This window comes from Macrobrachium nipponense, chromosome 20 (assembly GCF_015104395.2).
Source record: "Macrobrachium nipponense isolate FS-2020 chromosome 20, ASM1510439v2, whole genome shotgun sequence".
NCBI lineage: Eukaryota > Metazoa > Arthropoda > Malacostraca > Decapoda > Palaemonidae > Macrobrachium > Macrobrachium nipponense.
This window is the reverse complement of record NC_061089.1, coordinates 26,009,715-26,030,817: the sequence shown is the minus strand read 5'-3', so window position 1 is coordinate 26,030,817 and position 21,103 is coordinate 26,009,715. Positions and strand designations below refer to the sequence as shown.

Sequence of the window (21,103 nt, the reverse complement as noted above, 5' to 3'; positions counted from 1 at the left end):
ATAAGCACTGAACATTTTTTAGCAGAAAAGTTGGAAATGAAAAAATTAACCAGGGTGTAATGAAACAAGACATGCAAAGGAATATAAAGAAAAATCTCAGGATTTCTGAGTGATCTCTTAAATTTTAGCAGTATGAAATAAATTTTTTTTTAATAAAATTATATTTGTATTTTTTAAGAAGCCATCAGTAGTTACCAGTGAAAATTTTTGGTAGTTACTAGTAAAAGGAAAAATTACATAAAACTATTATAGTCAAGTGATTAAGATTAACATTTATATTAAGTGTATAAGAGATGTTTGGCCTCCCCATGATACAAATTGGTACTTGGTGCTTTTGGGATACATTGATTCGAGTACTATGCTGTAAGTACTACTATATTACCAAAATGAAGGACTGTAAGGATGTATTGAATAGACAAATTGACAATTCTGAATTGATATTCCCATTCACATGTAGTTTGCTGTAGATTGTGGAGACAAAAAAGGTTTAAATTTATTACTTATCAGATTTATTACTTATCAAATACCAAAGAAGTGGAGCATCATATTATTGTACAAGGGTAATAGGTTCACATTGACCCAACAGACATTAGGGGTATTGCATTTTATGTTAATCTGTTTCTATTCATTTGCAAATGGCATGACAGATCTGAACCAACACTTTATAATGATGAAACTGCTTGTACAGTTACATTTTAATGATCAAGCTGCCTGTGTGATTAGTGAACTGTTGAGTTAGACATGCTGATCAGTTCTGCTGTATGAACATTTGATAAGCATATGTTTTTAGCTGGATGAAATATGGTCATATAGTTGAAGCATATAATGTTTGGTTGTATGTATGTATGATCAGAAGGGAGAATTGATATAATGTAACAGATCAAATAGGAATTTTTAATTGGCATTATGATGTTGGAATTTGATTTTCTGGGGCATTCTGTTTTCCCTTTAATAGAAATAAAGGAAAGGTCTTTTACCTCTCTCTGAAGGTGGTTGTGCATGCTAACTATTTAATTTAGTATCAAGTGCCATTTAATCTAAAATGAAGTCATTACACATATGCCTGTATGTGTAATGAATTTAAAAGTTTTTAAGCAATTCAATAATTTTTCATAGAGTAATTCTGGAATGGAGTGAATGTGTGGTTTGACTAACCCTCCATAACATTCATGGTTGCAGACGGTGAAGGTGAAGGGACGGATACTTGTGGTAGGTCTTCGGAGCCCAAGGACAACCTGTGTAAGCCTTCTACTCTTAATATTCCTCTCTCCCAATTCATTTTTTCTCTCTCTCTTCTTTTGTATTCCTAGTTCCCTTTCCAGACTGGAGAAGGACAGCAGAAATTATGCATTGTGAAATGCATGTTTTTTTTCTTTGTTGCTATGTCTGTCATTGATAAGCCTTCATGTTAAAAGTTTGCTATATTTGGAATCCTTTGCTGCTGCAGATATGACCACTGACATTTACATATTTTGATTCATTGCTTAGACCTAGTAATTAGTGCTTCACTTTAGCTGCTTTGATGAATTCTTATGAGTAGCATGTAATGATTTTGCCAGTAAAATATGTTAGAGCTAAATGCATTTTTTAAATTGTGCAACTTATCATATAAGTTACTTTAAAAAGTTAAGAAATTATAGTGAATTTAGATTGCATATGAGTAGTACATCAATTTTAATTTAAAAAAGTAGTTTAAAATTGTTTGTTCCTAATTTATAGTGACTTTGAAAGGAAACAACTTAGATGTACAGTACTTACAGGGTAACCCAATCATTTGTAAATCAATATTTTGGGGAGGATATTTGCAGAACTTGGTGTTTTTCATGTTCAATGAAAGTATAGGTGATGCGAGTATTATTTTGGTGTCATTTCATCTTGACTGTTTTAGGACAGCACACACTGTGTTTATTTATGGGTGAGAGTCATATATATGTCTAAAAACTGAAAGTTGTGTTTTTTTCTAGTAATAGTATAGTTATATAATTAATATACATGACTCAGTGCAAAGTATACTTCAGAATATAATTTCATCTTAAATTTGCAAAAATTTCAATTTTTGAGGGCCAACTTTTGAAATTAATAATGAATGTTTCATTATTATTTATTAATATAAAATAACTGCTTTGATATTCATTTTTTTTAAAGCTCACTTGTAAGGGGTTGTGTTTGTAATCAAACAGTGGTGAAAAATCCAAATAACTATGACAATGGTACTAGTAATAGTAATGAAATGCTTTATGGTTATTACCATTTTGGAATTTGGGGCTGGTTAAAAAATGGTGTGCTGGGATAGCAATCCCAATACAAGAAATATTCGGCTTAGGGAATTGGGAATTTCAAAAGTAGAAAGCTACAATGAAGTTGATAAGGTAAAAGTGGAAGATAAGTGTGGAGATTTACAAGGAATTGAGTAATGATGAATATTTTTCAAAATTTCTAGTACATAGTATAGTTAGATATGTATTAAATGTACATAGACTGAGAGGTAAATGAGTTCCTAATTACATACTGCCCTAAGTCAGTGAGTGAAAATATTGTTGAGAAGTAATGTTAAGTTTTTAAGAATTCAGTTGTGATATAGAAAAAAGTATATGAGAATGGTATAATTTAAAAATATAAAAACAATGGCATTATATTTTTATTCCTAAGCCTTTATGATGGCATTTTGATAACTTCCTGTTGTAATGTTGTCATAGATATTTATGAAAAAATAGAGGAGAAGAAGAACTTTACCAAAGGAAAGTAGAGAGATGTTTAAATTCAAATAAGGAGAATAATGGATAGAGGAGGTTGTTACATGTAGAATGGTGAACAGTATAGTAGAGATGGATTTAGATAATATCTTTTAATGAGTAAATAAGGCAGAAAGAAAATAAAAAATGAACTGCTTGATGAGAAAAGAAATTAAAAGATTTACAGATTAGAGGAAAGCACAGAAAAGAGACAAAAACCAAAATGAATGGACACTAGCTGATGATGAATCAAGAATCTACTAAGAAAGGAACTAACAAAATAAATGTTTATTAAAACTACAGGCTTTAGGAAAATATGGACAAGATGAGAAGAGAAAGTGTGGAAAAATATTGGTACATTCACAATATTGACAAGGAGGCAAACACAAACTGAGGTAGAAAGCTAAAGGTGAACTAGTTAAGTATATATTGGAGAAATGTGTGTAACTAGTAAACACAGGAATAGACTGATTCTTATTTAGAATGAAGATGTAAACTTTTGTATAAGACTAGTTTAGTACAAATGGATGGTAAACATAGAAGATATAATCCATAAATGTATCAGGTTACGTACTTAGTATCGTAGCTACCATTAGGTCACCCTTGGTCAAAGTATAAAATCTTTATACGTACTACCTGGTAGGGAGCAGTTCCATTACTATATGAAAGGTTATTCACTTATGAACAAGAGACCTCCTTGCAAAAGAAAAGATGAAGGTGTGGATGCATTAAGCAGGTGGTAGAGGAATCCAAATCGTTACTGGTAGAGGCTGCTGAAGCCCCACTCTTATTAGTTAAGATTTACCTTGCTGCTGCAGGTGATGGTTTCTTCTAAGGAGGACTGGATAGCCCCTGGCAGCTATCTATTTCCATAAATCTTGTCAGGCTTGTGCATCAAAGACCTGAAAGAGGGATGATTACAAGTATTTGCTATTGGTTAGGTGACCATGTTGTGTGTGCACTACACACTAATGATTTAATGAACCATTCATTTTATTAAATGTTTTGGTAAAATTATGAATAAAAATACAGAACCAAAATCTTTTCAAGAGCCAGAGTCAAGAGATATTTTATTAAGCTGAAAACTTGACTAGCAGCTTGAGTAGATGGCTTAAAACTAAAATTCTAAATGAAATAAAAGTGCTTGTGTGGAAACCTCTTGGCCAAGGGAGAAAGTAACCTGTGAATTAACAATAATAATCTTGCTTGACATTTTATAGGATATGTGGACAGTAAGGCCTGACAGATCTCGGCTTTAATGACTATATATTATTGCAATTTCATTTAGTGATACAGTAATCTTTCAATTATCCTATGTAATAGAGCCAATGGTCTGTTGGATAATGGCAAGTATTAAAATTCTGGGGGTGTTCAAGGGCAACTCTACCTTTCCTCACCTAACCTTGTTTGTTAATTTAAACTCGAGCAGTAGTATGTGCTTATAAACTACCATCTCACTTTTAACTGAAAACTTGATGCAAAAGGCAACTACAGTATCTACCTTTTTTCCTCAATATGTATTTGTAACAAAATACTCTGTGTAACAAAATATTCTGCATGAATACTCTTTAAAAAATGCAACCCCTTCATTTACTCTTCCTAGTAAATGCCAGTTTGGTAGGCAGGTAGCCTGCCTGTGTTTACCCACAGCCCACCATAGTTTTATGACCTTGAATGTATTTTTATACATCAGCTTCCTTATTAGTTGTTACCATATATTGTATTTGTTCTTACGTGAACATACCTTTGGTCTTAAAAATAGGATAATTTCTAGCGCCCAACTGGATCCGGTTAAAAAACAGATGAAAGCAAGGAATCTGTGATATCTGGCAACGCATGCGTAGATCGGGTGAAGAGTGGTCAAGGACCACTCGCCTACGCCACAGCGTCAGTCTTTTCTTTAACTGCTTGGGCGAGAGTACTCCATGGTTAACCTCTCTTGGCCTTTACCCGTTTCATTGCCCGTTTCGCTTATGTTTGTGTGTGTGTGTGTGTGAGTGTGTTTGGCTAATATTATGGCTGCTTCTGCTCCTTCTTGGCCTCGTCAACGTGTGTGCCCCAGAATTCCAGGTTTTCCGTGTTCTCGTTTTTTGGCGACTGATCCCCACATCATGTGTAGCAGGTGCCGTTCTAATTTTTGTACTACGTATAACGAATCCTTTCACGGAATGCCGGGCATGGCCTAAAGAACAGTGGATGTCATTTTATAGCAAGAGAGAGCATTGGAGGGTTTCAACTCTTCATTCATGGGAAGGTTTTTTGCCTCTTCCCGATGCTTCGTCTCCTGCAGTATTCACCCTCCATAGTAGCATTGTTCCTGTGTCTCCTTCCTTTTCTTCCTTTGATTCATCGCTGGAAGTATTGGAAGGCCACCAGGCTGATGTTTGTAATGTTGCCCCTTCTTCTTTGGGAGTTAAATTGATTCCCAGGAAGGGGGAAGCTTTTTCATCATTTTCATTCATTCCAGAGTCGGAGGCGTCCAAGATGGTGGCGAATTGGAAGACGCTCGGGCTAGGGGGTCCCCCATCCTTGGAGGGGTTGCTAGCGCACTTTATGGAGGCTTGCTAACCCCATCCTCAGGCTGGCCAGGCCATCCCCACTCCTCCCGGCCTCATCTTTGTGGGTAGCCGAGGTCAGCCATTTTGTATTGCTCTGTCAGTGACTGCTGCCGCTTCTTCGAGTCAGAGGGAAACCGTGGCGTCAGCCCCGTTGATGGCGTCACAGGATCCGTCGTTGTGTGTTCATCTGCCAGTGGCATCTGATTCCCCTTCACACCGAAGGGAAGCCATGACTTCATCACCACTTGTGATGTCACTCCCATCGATGACGTCCCTCCCAATCGTCTCCTCTGCACTGCCTCTCTCAGCCGTGATGTCATCCCTGCCACCCAGTTCGCTACATCTCGCTTCCATGTCATTGGAGCCCTCTTTTTCAGATCAGTCTGAGGTTATATGCCAGGCAGTGCTTATGAGGTTGGACTCTGTTTTGGATGATAAGTTGGCTGCCTTGTCAGTTGGGCGGACTGGAAGGAAACATGTTGCTTCGTCCCCGCCTCCTGCGAAGAGATCGCATAAGAAACCAGTGCTGTCTTCCTCTCCCTAAGGACTTTGCTCTTTCTTTGCCTACGAGGGAGGAACAACGCGGATGTGTTCTCGAGAATGTTGGTGTTTCGGAGAGTGTTAGTGTATCTTCCCTTGTGCAATCTGCAGTGGCTGCTTTGTCCTCTGCATCAAATTGCAGGTGTGTTGCAACCTCCCCCGTCCGCACATTGTGAGCGTGTTGCAACCTTCCCGTCCATGCACATCGCAAGCGTGTTGCAACCTCCCCTGTCCGTGCACATGATGCAAGTGCTTCTTCTTCTCCAAGGCCTATTCGTTGCCGTAAAGATCTCAAGGCGCCTGTCAAGAGGTCGAAGGTTGTGAGCGCGGAGTTGGTGCAGCAGGAGTGGTTGCCTGCCCCTCTCACTGGTGCTTCAAAGAGTTCGACTCGGGGGGATTCTCCTTCAATCTCGAGTGTTTGGGATTCCTCTCCAACTCAAGTTTGTACGTCTGCCACACTCGTGACCATTCACAGACATGTTAATGAGTCATCTGTTGGAGGAGTACGTAGTGATGTTCCTGGTGTTATAGTGGGTTCGTCTTGGGAGCCGACTCGTTGACCCAGCCCAGACAGGTTAGTTGGTGTGTCGGGCTGTTTGGCTGCTGATCCTTCTGTTAATTTTAATGGGGAAGGTGCCTTAGAGGAGCCTACACATCCTTCTTGTCATTGGTCTCCGTTGCTGGAGCAGGAGGAGGGAGACACGTAAGAGTTTTTGTCTTCCTTTTCGGAAACTGTTGATCTCATTCATGGGTTCAACAATTTGGAAAGTAGGACTCAGGCTCGGTTGTCTTACACACCTTCTTACTTGGAAGCCTTGGTGGGAGCTACACAGGATCCCAAATCATCTCCTCAGCTTCTCTTGTCGGGGCACGTCCAGTCGGTCTTGCATAAGGTTAACGCCTCTGTTTCGGACTGGTATGTTTCGTTTTGCTCTAGGGGCTCTGCCAAGCTACTATCCCCGCCTCTTACGATACATAGGAAGTACTATGCTACGAACACTGCATTTTTTATGTCGCGCCATCTTAACCCAGACGTCATTCACCTGAAGCCGGGATTGACTTTGGAGCAGGTGAGGTTGGTGGTTCCGTCCTTGTCTCCACAAGATGCCTCAGCATTGGAATCTACGGCTGCCTCCATGTTGCAGACGGTTTCTTGGCTGGACTTCTGGTCTGTGCTCATTGCCAAGATAGCTTCCAACAGGTCCCCAGAAGGGTTAGTGTGTGCATCATTGCTTGCCAGTCTGTTGCAGTCGGGAGGCAAGGCGTTTTCGTATATGGCTCACCTCGGTGTTAATTTATGGGCTAACCTTCTTCTGATTAGAAGAGACACAACTTTGTCTAGGATAGAGAGATCAGTTGACACAGAGTCCTTGCTGGCATTGAGGAACGGAGATCTGTTGGAGTCCCAATATTTGTTTCCTCGTACAGAGTTCGAGAATGCGATAGACCGGCGCCGGGCTGACACCAAAGACAGACTTATGCACCAGGTCATGTCTAAGTCGAAGTCTCGTCCTCAGAGATGTCTGGCTCCTCCTCCTCCCCCTGTCCAGCAGCAGTCTAGGAGATCGTCGCCTGGTAGGCAGTCGAGGAATCCGAGTTCGGCAGGGCCTTCCCTTTCGACTCAGCCTGGGTCAGAGGATCAACGTCCCTTTTGCTCTCGTTCCTTTAAGCCAAGAGGTGGGACCAAGGGGCAGCGGTAAAGAGGGCGTCGGTAGGTTAGGCGCCTCTCCCTCTCCTGCGCCACGGGTGGGGGGTTGCCTGACGGGCCATTGGGCCAAGTGGCAGAGTTATGGGGCAGAGAAGTGGGTGGTAGATGTCCTTCGGGTGGAGTACCTACTGCCATTCGACTTCTCTCCTCCAATGTTGGACAAGCCGCAGCTCAGCAAGGCATATCCTCCAGATTCTCTGAAGTCCTTGGCTCTTCGGGAGGAAGTGCGGAAGATGCTGGACAAGGATGCAATAGAGGAAGTGGCATAAGTTTTCCCGTCGGATCAGAGATTGGAGAAGTTGCAGGTGGTGGCGCGTGACTTACTGTCGGAACCATATCAGTCAGCTCATCAGTGGCAGATTCTTCTGGGAGTGTTGTCTTCCCTGAAGAAGCTGGTCCCTCGTGGACGTCTTCATCTTCGGTCTCTGCAATGGAGACTGGGAGAATTCTGGTCTCTAGCGGGGGACTCACCCCTGTTAATGGTTCCTCTGTCTCTGAAAGTGAGAGAAGACCTTCGTTGGTGGTTGGACGACCAGAATGTTTTGAAGGGAGTCCCTCTGCATTCTCTTCCACCGGACTTCCTTCTGTTCTCAGATGCCTCCCTCGCAAGTTGGGGGGCTCATTTAGGCGGCCTCATCACTTCAGGTGTTTGGAGTTTGGACAACACCACGGTGGTAGCCTATGTGAACAAACAGGGAGGTCTGGTTTCTCATCAACTTCATGCCTTGACCGTCGAGGTTCACCAGTGGGCGGTCAGCAATTCAGTAGAGCTCTCAGCTAGGTATATCCCAGGCAAACGGAATGTGGTCGCAGACAAATTCGGTCGTTGCAATCAGATCAAGTGGTAGCAGACTAGCTTTTCCAGGTTTGGGGGAGACCCTTGCTGGACCCTTTTTGCGACTCGCTTCTACAGGAAGCTGGAGATATTCTGTTGAGTGGTCCCAGATCCTTTACCATTGACAGAGGACGCATTCCAACATTCCTGGGACAACCTGGAGGTGTATGCCTTCTCTCCGTTTTGTTTGATCCGTCAAGTTCTGAACAGAGATTCCGAGGGAGATTCCCCCTTGGCGATATTCCTCCTTGGTGATATCTCCTGTGTCAGCCCCATGCAGAAAGGTTCCACCAGTAAGTAGAATCCCTGTCTCTTCATGGTTGGAGGCTATCGAGTATCTCCTTCGAGCGAGAGGCTTTTCTCAGAGAACAGCAGGGCATATGTCCAGCAGTCTCAGAAAGTCGACCTCCGCAGTTTACCGAGGCAAATGGGCGATCTACTGTGATTGGTGTCGTAAATGGGGTTTTTCTCTGCTCGCAACCTCTATTAACCCTTAATCACCGAGCCGCTATTTCCGAAAGTGTCTCTCGTATGCCGGCGGCGTTCGCGAGTGAGCGCCGAAGCGGAAAAAAGTTAAAAAAAAAAAATCACAGCACGCTTAATTTTCAAGATTAAGAGTTAATTTTTGGCTCCTTTTTTTGTCATTGCCTGAAGTTGAGTATGCAACCATCAGAAATGAAAAAAATATCATTATCATATATAAATATTGGAATATATGACAGCGCAAAAAAAGAATTTCATATATAATTGTATACAAATCGCACTGTGAGCAAAACGGTTAAAGCTAATGAGTTAATTATTTTTTCGTTGTATTGTATACTAAATTGCGATGATTTTGATATATAACAAATTGTAAAACAATCAAAGCACAGAGAAAATATTATCACAATATGATACATGAATTCGTAACACACTGACGTAAAAAAAAGTTGTTTTCAAAAATCCACCATAAATCGAAATATTGTCCTAGAGACTTCCTATTTGTTGCCAAATAAAGGTAATTGATTGAATATTACTAGGCCATAAATGTTGTAGCTTACAATTGCAGTTTTCGACCATTTCGGCCGAGTTAAATTTGACTGAAGGTCAAATTTTTTCTATATCTCTATTTATATGAAAATATTTCAAAACTGATAAAAGCTACAACCATGGGTTTTTTTGTTGTATTCTACATGAAATTGCGCACATTTTCATATATAAAACTTTATGTAACGGCTAATATAAAAAGGTGCAAACATTATGACACTCGGTTGAAAACATTTCTGATTTTTTCGGAAGAGTTACCGCGCAGATGTAAGGAAAAAGCCTTTTTTCAGAAATTCACCATAAATCGAAATATTGTGCTAGAGACTTCCAATTTATTGCAAAATAAAGTTTAATGATTGAATATTACTAGATTGTAATAGTTTTAGCTTACAGTTGCATTTTTGACCATTTCGGTCGAATCAAAGTTGACCGTAGGTTGAAATTTTGGCACATCGTTATTTATATGAAAATATTTCAAAACTGATAAAAGCTACAACCATGGGTTGTTTTTTGTTGTATTCTACATGAAACTTTGCAAATTTTCATATATAAAACTTTATGTAATGGCTAATATAAAACGGTGCAAACATTACGACTTTCGGACAAAAAAATTTCGGATTTTTTCGGAAGATTTACCTCGTGGACGTAAGGAAAATTATTTTTTCATAAATTCACCATAAATCGAAATATTGTGCTAGAGACTTCCAATTTGTTGCAAATTAAAGTTAAATGATTGAATAGTACTAGAATGTAATAGTTTTAGCTTACAATTACGTTTTTTTACCATTACAGTCGAGTCAAAGTTGACCGAAGGTTGAAATTTTGGCACTTATCATTATTTATATGAAAATATTTCAAAACTGATAAAAGCTACAACCATGGGTTGTTTTTAGTTGTATTCTACATGAAATTGTGCACATTTTCAGATATAAAACTTTATGTAACGGCTAATATAAAGTAGTGCAAACATTACGACAATCGGATGAAAAAATTTATGATTTTTTCAGCAGTTACCTCGCCAACATAGGAAAAAGTTTTTTTTTCAGAAATTCACCATAAATCTAAATATTGTGCGAGACACTTCCAATTTCTTGCAAAATAAAGTTAAATGATTGAATATTACTAGAATATAAGAGTTTTAGCTTACAATTGCGGTTTTCGACCATTTCTGTCGAGTCAAAGTTGACCGAAGGTTGAAATTTTGGCACTTATCGTTATTTATATAAAAAATTGTCAAAACTAATAAAAGCTACAACCATGGGTTATTTTTTTGTTGTATTCTACATGAAACTGCGCACATTTTCATATATAAAACTTTATGTAACAGCTAATATAAACGGTGCAAACATTACGACTTTCGGACGAAAAAATTTCTGATTTTTTCGGAAGAGTTACCACGTGGACATAAGGAAAAAGTTTTTTTTTTAAGTTTCACCATAAATCGAAATATTGTGCTAGGGACTTTCAATTTGTTGCATAATAAAGGTAAATGATTGAATATTACTAAAATGTGAGAGTTTTAGCTTACAATTGCGTTTTTCGACCATTTCGGTAGAGTCAAATTTGACCAAAGGTTGATATTTTGGCACTTATCGTTATTTATATGAAAATATTTCAAAACTGATGAAAGCTACAACCATGGGTTGTTTTTGGTTATATTCTACATGAAATTGCTCACATTTCCATATATAAAGCTTTATGTAATGGCTAACATAAAACTGTGCAAACATTACGACAATCAGACAAAAAATTTTTTGATTTTTTCGGAAGAGTTACAGTGTGGACGTAAGGAAAAAGTTTTTTTCATAAATTTACCATAAATCAAAATATTATGCTAGAGACTTCCAATTTGTTGTAAAATGAAGGGAAATGATTGAATATTACTAGAATATAAGAGTTTTAGCTTACAATTGTGTTTTTCGACCATTTCGGTAGTCAAAGTTGACCGAAGGTTGAAATTTTGGTACTTAACTTTATTTATATGAAAATATTTCAAAACTGATAAAGCTACAACCATGGGTTGTTTTTAGTTGTATTTTACATAAAATTGCTCACATTTCCATATATAAAACTCTATGTAACGGCTAATATAAAATGGTGCAAAAATTATGTCAAAGCGACCAAATAATTTCTGAGATGTGTCGCTGATACTTTTTAGTGCGAGAAGAAAGAAATTCGCGCTTGCGCGCCTGGGTAACGATTGTAAACAAAACAACAACTTGATCCGTGAACTCCCAGCATCCCTCAAGGTGCGTGATACAAAAGTTTTTGCCAAGTAGACCTATAACTTTTTCCACGAATTTAAAAAAAAAAGTTTTTTGAGTCGGTTTCATACGTCAATTCGGCACCCAACAGACAATTTTTGTTGATGTTTAATACGTCCAATCGGCGTTTAAGGGTTAAGCGAATAGCAGACTTTTTAACCTTCCTCAGAGATGAGAAACGTTTGTCCGTTTCTGCCATTAGAGGCTACAGGGCGGCCCTGAGTTTGGTTTTACGCCTTAAAGGTATCGACATCTCCTCTTCCTGGGAACTTTCCTTGCTAGTTAAGGGGTTTGAGCAGTCGAGTTCTCCTAGAGAGCTCAAGCCTCTGACGTGGGATGTTTCCTTGGTTCTCAAGAGTTTCACTAAGAGTCCATATGGCCTTGCGTCTCTCATCTGACAAGAACTTGACGCTCAAGACAGTTTTCCTTCTGGCCATGGCATCTTCCAAGAGAGTAGGAGAGCTCCACGGTCTGAGCACACCAGGGGTTGGGGGTCGATGTCCTTTGAATTTGTCCCGGAATTCATGGCCAAGACCCAAAATCCCTCTATGCACGATGATACGTTCACTTTGTTTTCCACTCCATCACTGAATGACTTTGTGGGTGGTGAAGCTCAAGAACTTTTGTTGTGCCCTGTCTGGGCCCTGCATTGCTATCTTAAAAGGACTCGGCACCTTAGACCAGGCTGCTGCAGACTTTTTGTTAGCACAGGCCGTACAAAGAAAGAGGTGTCTAATACTATCTCTTTTTGGATACGGGAAGCCATCAGACAGGCATACTTGACTCTTGATGATTCCACCACCACATCTGTGCAGGCTAGAGTGCATGACGTTGGGGGTATTGGTCCCTCATTGGCTTTCAAAAAGAACTTGGCTCTACATAGAGTGCTCAGCGGTGGTACTTGGTTACGCCAGTCCATGTTTACCTCTCTATCTGAAGGATGTTGCCCACAGATCTGTGGACACATTTTCCCTGGGTCCTGTGATGGCTGCCCAACAGGTTGTGTAACTCGTAGTTGCCCTTAACAGGGCACTTTTGTATCTTACCCAAGATGATTGTGTGGATGAGAGAATGAGTGAGTTGGCTGGTCTCCTTCGTTCTCTTATACCTTTCCTTCTTCCTTTCGGCGGGTTAAGGAATAAACATGTCATTTGCTGGACTGGTCTGATACAGGTGAGTAAGTAGTCATACTGATAGTGTGGTTGCTTAATATACAAATATCAAACCCTCTATTTGGTAGCATATGCTCCACTCCTTGGCAAGGTGGAGTTGGGAGTAGTACAAACCCTGGTGTATTGGTTTGCTATTGGACAGTCAAAGTTTCTCTTTGGTTCCCTATACAATGGTTCTCCCATGTATCATTGTACATCACTCAGGGTCAGAGTGGTTAGATATCAGTTTATCTAGCTTCTCAACGGGCTTCAGTCCCTCTCCAGAAGTCATTTCTTCTGGAAGCTGGGCTGGTGGGAAAGCCTCCAGCCGGTTTAGGATTTCTTGTATTAACCTCCCTCCAAGTATGAGTCTATCCTATTGTTAAGACCGAAGGTTTGTTCGCATATGATCAAATGACAAATTTTCTTAGACAATTTGTATTTTTCATAGCTACAAACCTGAGCTCTTAACATTATACTGCCTGCCTCTAGCCACCCCTCTGTGTGTTAAAACATCCTGAGTTGGGAAAGACTGATGTGGTGGCGTAGGTGAGTGGTCCTTGACCACTCTTCACCTGATCTACGCATGCATTGCCAGATATCACAAGATTCCTTGCTTTCATCTGTTCTTTAACTGGATCCAGCTAGGTGCTAGAAATTATCCTATTGTTAAGACCTCAGATTTGTAGCTATGAAAAATACAAATTATCTTAGAAAATTTGTCATATCAATATGCGAGATACAATGTGTAGGCTATGTGGAAACTATAGACCTAGGTTAGCCCAGATGACGTTACTTTCTATCTAATTGCAAAAGTCAAATAGGCTATTACAACTGTATTCAAGGTAAAGGTATAATGGAAATGAAACTGTAATTTTACTTACAAAGTCCATTTATACTGTCTTATCATTGTATTATTCCATAAAAAAAAAACGATCATCCCGCCATTTGTAATGTTTACATTCTCAGAATCAGCTGATTGAGCCTACTACCAAAAGAATTAGGAAAACAAGTTATTACTTGCTAATAGAAATGAATGTATAAATTGCATTATTATTTTAATATTTGTACATATATGTAAAATGGTTTTACAAAGGTAAAATAACATACTATATGTTAAAGTAAAATCACTCCAATTCACAACACATCTGCTTCCTCAGTCCTGGATATGTACAGTACTGTACATATCCTTTAGTGAAATATGAAATACTGCACCATAAACATAAAAAACCGAACTAGAACTCCAGGAAGTTCATGACACCAAGTGACTGCATGCATACTTTGTACGGACGTGTAATTTATTTTTTGCTTTGCTGGATTTACTCAGTTTTTATTACAGGTTCAGTTGACGCTAAGTATAATTATCAAACAATTCATAATAGTATACGCAAGGAAATATTTTATTAATGTTGATGTTTCATATCTAATCAGTAAAATATTTAAAATGCAAATTATATATGTAGGCTGTACCAAGTTCACCAATGTCATGGAATCAGTGTGCACACATGATTGTGTTTATTTTCTGGTCTGTAAAATTAAAGAGGAAATATATTAAAAATGTAAACACAAACAAAATAGTGTGTGTGTGTGTGTGTGTGTGTTACTGTATTACTAGGCTCTAATGTAAACATACCTCAGTTTTCTCTCAGATATCAGTACTGTACATACCTAAATTTTAATAAAATGTAAGTTAATGTACCATAAACATAAAGACAATAAACTAAAACTCCAGGAAGTTCACGACGCCATTGAATGACTGCATACATAGGTACATCTTATATTTTTTGCTTTGCCTGATTTACTGAAACGTAATTCATTACAAGTTTAATTGACTCGAAGGATGATTATCAAACATAATACATATAACAGTACACAACAGAATATTTTGTGAAGGAGTTATTGACTGAGGTGCTGGGTGGATTTTGAACTGATTTGTTGACAGAATATTCAGTTTATTGACTGGTCCGAGTTGCAAAGTAGTTCCCTACTTCTGACAGAACGAAGAAGGGATGGAGTTGAGGCATCTGTGTTCACAGACAGAAACTTACATACAATTTGTTACCGAATATTCAACTGAAGATTATAAGTTCATGATCAGAGAGCTGGTATGACAATGCATACAGTGGTAATAATACATGGATAATAACAATAATAGTAATGGAGATGTCCATATGAAAGTTGTGTGAGAAAATATGTTTCTCTCAACTGTATTGTGATCACCTGGTCCGCCTGCTGCCTCCTTGTCACAGGAACATGGTGGTCGTAATTGTAATATAGCGTCACACACATGGATGCTACATTTTCATCACTGTTGATGCTTCACTTCTTAATCACTGTAAAAATATTAAAAGTCAAATTTCATACAAAGGCAACACAACCAAACAGGCTGTAGCAAGTTTACTCATGACACAGAATTAGTGCATATATAGTACATGTTGCTATTTTTTGTTTGCTTGAATTACTGTACCATGTTCCCCATAGCGAGGCAGTGCCATCGGGGCACCTCATACAGTATACTGTAGGCATTACTTAAGGTACTTTGCAGTGTCCCTTCGGCCCCTAACTGCAACCACTTTCATTTCTTTTACTGTGCCGCAATTCATATATTTTTCTTTCTTCATTCTTACTTTCCACCCTTTCTTAACAATTGATTTATTGTCCTACTGCAATGTTTTCCTCCTGTTACACCTTTAAAATCTTTTTACTGTCAATGTCCATTTCAGCGCTGAGTGACCTCACAGGTCCCAGCGCTTGGCTTAAAATCTATATGTATTTAGTTCAGTTCAGTACTGTACCATGTTTCATTATGCAAGATTAGTCGAGTCTCGGTATGATATTCATACGAGCATATTTTATAATGTTGATATTTCATCTCGTCTGATTCTCTCTCTTTTTTGTAACCTGTGCACATGATTGTGTTCATATTTTGGTTTGAAAGAATAAAAAAGGAGAAAATACAGTAAAAAATATTAAAGAGAATACTGTAGCATAAAATATAAATAAAAAATGGTGATTATGTGTTACTGTACTTGAATTGATGTGAACATACCTTAGTTAATCTCTTACAGTCTCTGTATTATGCATAAAATTTAATATATATATCATAAATTTGAAAACAAAACCAAACAAGCCTTATCAAGTCAGGTCTACCTAACTCCCTTCACCCATCCAACAATGCATCCCCACCCCCTCCCAGCCAAAGAAGTGCTTCCCAGCTCCACCAATCTTCCAAAACATCACCTCAGAGCCTTCCTCTACCCAGCCTTACTGCCCCTCTTCTTTAATGGCACCAAGCCCCCTCTAAAAAAAAAAAAAAAAAAGATCCAGTCGGTCTGAGTGTACTTAGGCGGTGTTACCAACATTTCCTTGAGGCCTTGCAGTATTGACAATTAGGTGGTGTTACGAACATTTCCTTGAGGCTGTGCAGTATTGACAATTTTTGAACCTCAGTTTTCATACATAATCTGATCCAGAACCCCCACAAATCTGAAACGTACAAAAACCAAAACAATAATTCCCATAAGGAATAATATACATACAATTAATGCATTCCAGGCCCCAAAAAATATTAACAAAAGATACAATTTATAATGAATAAAGTTTGACATTCAGAAAACAATGAGAAATATAAATGACTAATGAAATGAATAAAAGAACATTTAACATCACACTTACCTTTAGTGAAAACATTGTTAGTGTATGGAAGACAGAGAGGAAGGGAGAGGGAGGAGGAGAGAGGTTATTGTTTGGAAGGGGAATCTCCCTCCAGAAGGACATAGGTATCAAGGACCTATCTGGGGTTACTTCTCTTTGCTTTTTACTGGCACTATCTGAGGTTACTTCCCCTCTTCGTTTTCTACTTGCACCAGGACCAGCTTGAGAGTTACTGGACCCCTGTCGCACAATAAAACTGTCCAGAGACATTTGTTTCTGGCATTACTTTAAAATTCTTTGTTGGGATGATGATTCTCCATAATTTTTTACATCATACCACTTTGCAAACATGTCATTATATATGCCCATATGCTTTCCTAATTTTTCAAACCAGCCTCTGCTACCCTTAAGTTCACTAACAGCAGCTCTTGTAGGCATTTTGTCATTGAAATCGGCTGCAACTTCCTCCAGCACTTAGTATGAGTTCTTTCTTAAATTCTATAGTGTTTCTTGCCATTTTTACAGAAGGGCTAGCACTTGGAACTTTCTTTGGCCCCATGATGGCTTATTTAGTAGTTGCACCCGAATAAAAAAAGCACAAAAACAACGGACACAAAAGCAGAATAGGTCATGAAAGAAGATTGGGTGCTTTGTTTGGATGCTTGATACTGGGCCCAGTTATGCATTGGGCCCTGGATGGAGCATTTCCGAGTGTATGAAAACCGAGGAAATGTACAATAACCGAAGCAAAATTTCTTAGAAAAAGGTGTACGAAAACCGTGGTTTGACTGTAATATATCTCAGGGCCTTGATCCCCGGTCAGGGTGTGTTAAATAATGACAAATTTCAGATAATGGTACAATCCGGATAATTGAGGGATTACTGAATAATTTCGTATTTGATAATGATAGTTCTTAGAAGGATATCTATGAATTTCGGGAAATTTTAAATCGTCAAAAAATTGGGGAAGTATGATTAATCTGCAAGGGACCAGTGCACTCAAGGTGGCATCAGTGTATTATGCTAGCTGTCACCCACTTGACTGATTGACTTGTCTTTAAGTTAATAGATATACATTTTAGGTTTTTTTTTATATAAAACAATGCTAGACAACAGAGAAAGTCCTGCAGTAGATGGCTTTCATGTGTATTTTGCAAAATTAGAGCATGTTTAAATGTATTTCTCAGAGGAATTTAGAAGTACATAACCTTTACCCCTTTATTTGTAGGAAAAACTACATCTTGGTTCAGTATTAAAACACATACAGACAACAAGTCGGTTAATGGATAATATTCACTCTTCATTTTGGCTTGTCAAATTTACTAATCATACCATGACACCCATTATTTGTTGAATGCCCAGAATTTCATAAATGGTAAAACTAGTACAGTAATAACATTTTAAGTAACCTCAGCTCACTTACTGGTAGAACATACAATTCTCTTGACATTCTGTCAGTGCATTGATATTAAAAAAAAATTTTGTGTCATTTTCTTTGTGACATGTATATGGATCCAGTCTTTATTTAAATTACATTTTCTTTAATCCGGCCTTATTATGATTAGTAACTGTATTAATTCTTTTTATGAAATATTGGCTGTTCAGTCATGTCTTGTACTTTTATAATCCATACATACAGATGAAATGTGGTTATTCAGCAAAATCAACAAAATGTCATGGTTGTTGCCCTAGAATTTATGTTACTGCATATGTAATGAGAAAAGTTTCTAGTACATCAAGGGGAATAGTATATTCTTATAAGTTATACCTTAAAGCACTGAGAAGGTTTTATGTTGAAAGGGAAATAAAGTTGTTACAGGCAGTTCTTGGATATCGGCGGTCTCAGTTAATGGTGATCTGGTTTTATGGTGACATAACAGGTCGAGTTTTGGCTATTGGTGCCATAAAGTGCCGATAATAGTTATGGCACCATAAAATACTTAACAGAAGTGCCATTAACCAGTTATCGGCGCCATTAACCGAAAATGCATCATAAATCGGTGTGTTTCGGTTAATGGCGGTTTTCACCCAGCCGAGAACGGAACCCCACCGATAACCAGGGACTGCCTCTAGTTGTCTAGTCTGTGCGAGAGTGGGTCTGAAATAGGATGTGTTATCTTTATGCTGTTTAAAAACAAATTTGATGGAGTAATGAAGAGGTTAAGTGAGAAAATGAAAGACGGTGGAAATGCTCAGTATAAAAAAGGGCTAGTGGAATGGGAGTGGCTATTTGCTGATGATGAAGTGTTCTTTTGTGGTAGGGTATAGAAACTACAGGACCTGGTAAAAGATTAAAAGTGCATGAATGATGAGAAATTTGAAAGTAACTGTGAGTAGGAGTAACATAATTAGCATACTATATGGAAGCTAGGAATGAATGTGATTGATTTTCATAGGTACATATATGTAGAAAGTGATGTGATGGTGGAGTAAGATAGAGACTAGTCAAGTTACAGAATTGTATCCAAAAAGATAGCACAGTTATTGGTAGAGGTTCAGAAGGCAAGATGAGTTTTATGAGTCTTAAGTTGTACTACACAAAAATGTTGAGTGAATTCTCCATTAGGGAAATGAAGTATGAATGTTATATGCCAGTGAAAGAAATTAGTAGATGTCAAGGTGAATTGTTTGTTTAGTTATGTTGAGTAAGTAGGAGTGAGAGTTTAAGAAATGTAGTTCAAAAGGATGGCGCTGTTTTTATTAAATGGAGGCATTAAGAAGTCGGGTAGTAGAGAATATAATGGGAAGGTTTCATTATTAATAGAATGGGAAGGTTTCATTATTAAGAAAGCAAGAAAGTGCATCCAAGATATGTATAAGATTTTAGAAGCTGCAGTTGATCTCATAGGTGACTTGATTGGTTAATGTACATTTATTTTTTATTTCATAAGAGTTTCACTCTTGATTCATTAGTTAAAAGAGTAATTGTGGCAGTGACTAATGTCTTATATTTAGTCTGAAGCCACCCTATAATAGAGAAATTGCTGATTGTTGAAGAAAACTTTTTGTGGTTGATACTTACGTACTTTTAAGAATATTTTTTCTTTTACTTTGCATGAGGAAGCATCTTTGCAGATGGCAATATTTAGAATTTTTATTTTGTAGCCTTTCTAGAGTGATGTTGCTACTATTGCCAGTTATTTTTAGAGTGGCATTTAGGAAGATGGCTGAGTGTAGTACGTAGTGAATTAGTTTTCAGCTTTTCATGAAGGAAAATACTTTAATGCTAGTAGCTTAATGTGTCAATATTCTAGAATTGTTGTTGTCTCCAGTGGTACCTTCCCCTAATGATAACTTCCACCCTTGTTCAGATGTTGTTTACATCTGTTTTGTTTTTACCCCTGTATCCCATCTCATTCAACTGCCCAGGGCTTTAGCCTGTCACTTTAGAAACCTTTTTCTTACTTACATTGTCTCCTTTACTTGTAACTTTCTTCTTTCCCCAAGTGATATTCACACCCCTAACAACTGGCTATTTCACAGTGGTCCTTACATTTATATTGTTCTAATATTAATGTTGTGATTAAAGCTGCAGTAATGCAAATGTTCTCAAGTGTTGTTAATAACTACTAGTCTCACTATTATAGCTTCATTAGAGATTGTTATTTTATGAATGTTGTAATATGTTGATGTTCTCTGAGTGATATAAATAAAGAGTGATATAAGGGATTTTTCAAAACCGAAATAGCAAAAGTTATTGTACTGATATAATCCATTACCTTTCCTAAAAATTAGGGAATGTTCTGTTGTAGAGCTTTGAAAGAGATACGTATTTAAAGTTCTATTTTTAATTCCCTGTTAACAGTTACCAGTGAGAGAAACACTAATTCTAGATTTAGGAATTTTAAGGAAGTCAGTATGTTATTAATGATATTGCAATATGGTGAATTATACATGGCTTGCACTGCTTTTATGTTAACTAATCACAGTCAAATTTACTTTAGTTTTTCATTGGAAGAAGCTATAAAATTTTTATGAGGATATTAAATGCAACTATACTTCTATATATTGTTATTTTTAACAATTCAACCTGACCTAAAGTAGTGTGCATAAATATACTGTGAAGACATTATATTTTTGTCCTTTTTTATATCATATAGTCATTATAATAAGTAAATGTTAGAAGGTTACCATGTATTTTATGCAATTTTTTTTACTAGTCTTGTGTTTAGTTGAATGATTTTACAGTCTCGTGTACACACAAGTAATGAAATGAAATCAACATACATTGTATAACAAAATTAGTAATAACAGATTATAGTGACTATTATTTTTGGATTTGTCAGGGTGTTAGGTTATTGCATAATTTAATAACTTTAAATTAGGTAGGTGATTTTGGGACAATGTAAGTATGATATGTACGTTATTTCTATTGGATTATTGCTTTATTCACTCACTTTTTGTGTTTCATAAAAATATAACTCGAGTAGTAGAATCAGCCTCTGTTAAATATTGTATAGCATAGATTTTACCCAAAGTCAGATGGAAAGATACAATATTTTTTATTATGGAAATTATACATATAGAAATTATGATTAAATCAGCTGAATATATGACATGTTCTTATAGAATTAAAGACAGGAAAATATTGTGAAATTTTTCTTGACTGTTGTGAAATATATTGCTCTTTTATCT

The 21,103-nt window shown here is 37.6% G+C and overlaps 1 protein-coding gene across 1 annotated transcript in view; it reads left to right on the top strand.

The window, feature by feature from the left end:
* The window catches only part of LOC135223702 (uncharacterized), a 331,013-nt gene that overhangs the window by 251,870 nt on the left and 58,040 nt on the right, over positions 1-21,103 (top strand). Inside the window, 1 exon segment of the mRNA XM_064262426.1 lies at positions 1,180-1,239. Coding sequence (XP_064118496.1) covers positions 1,180-1,239 — 60 coding nt within the window.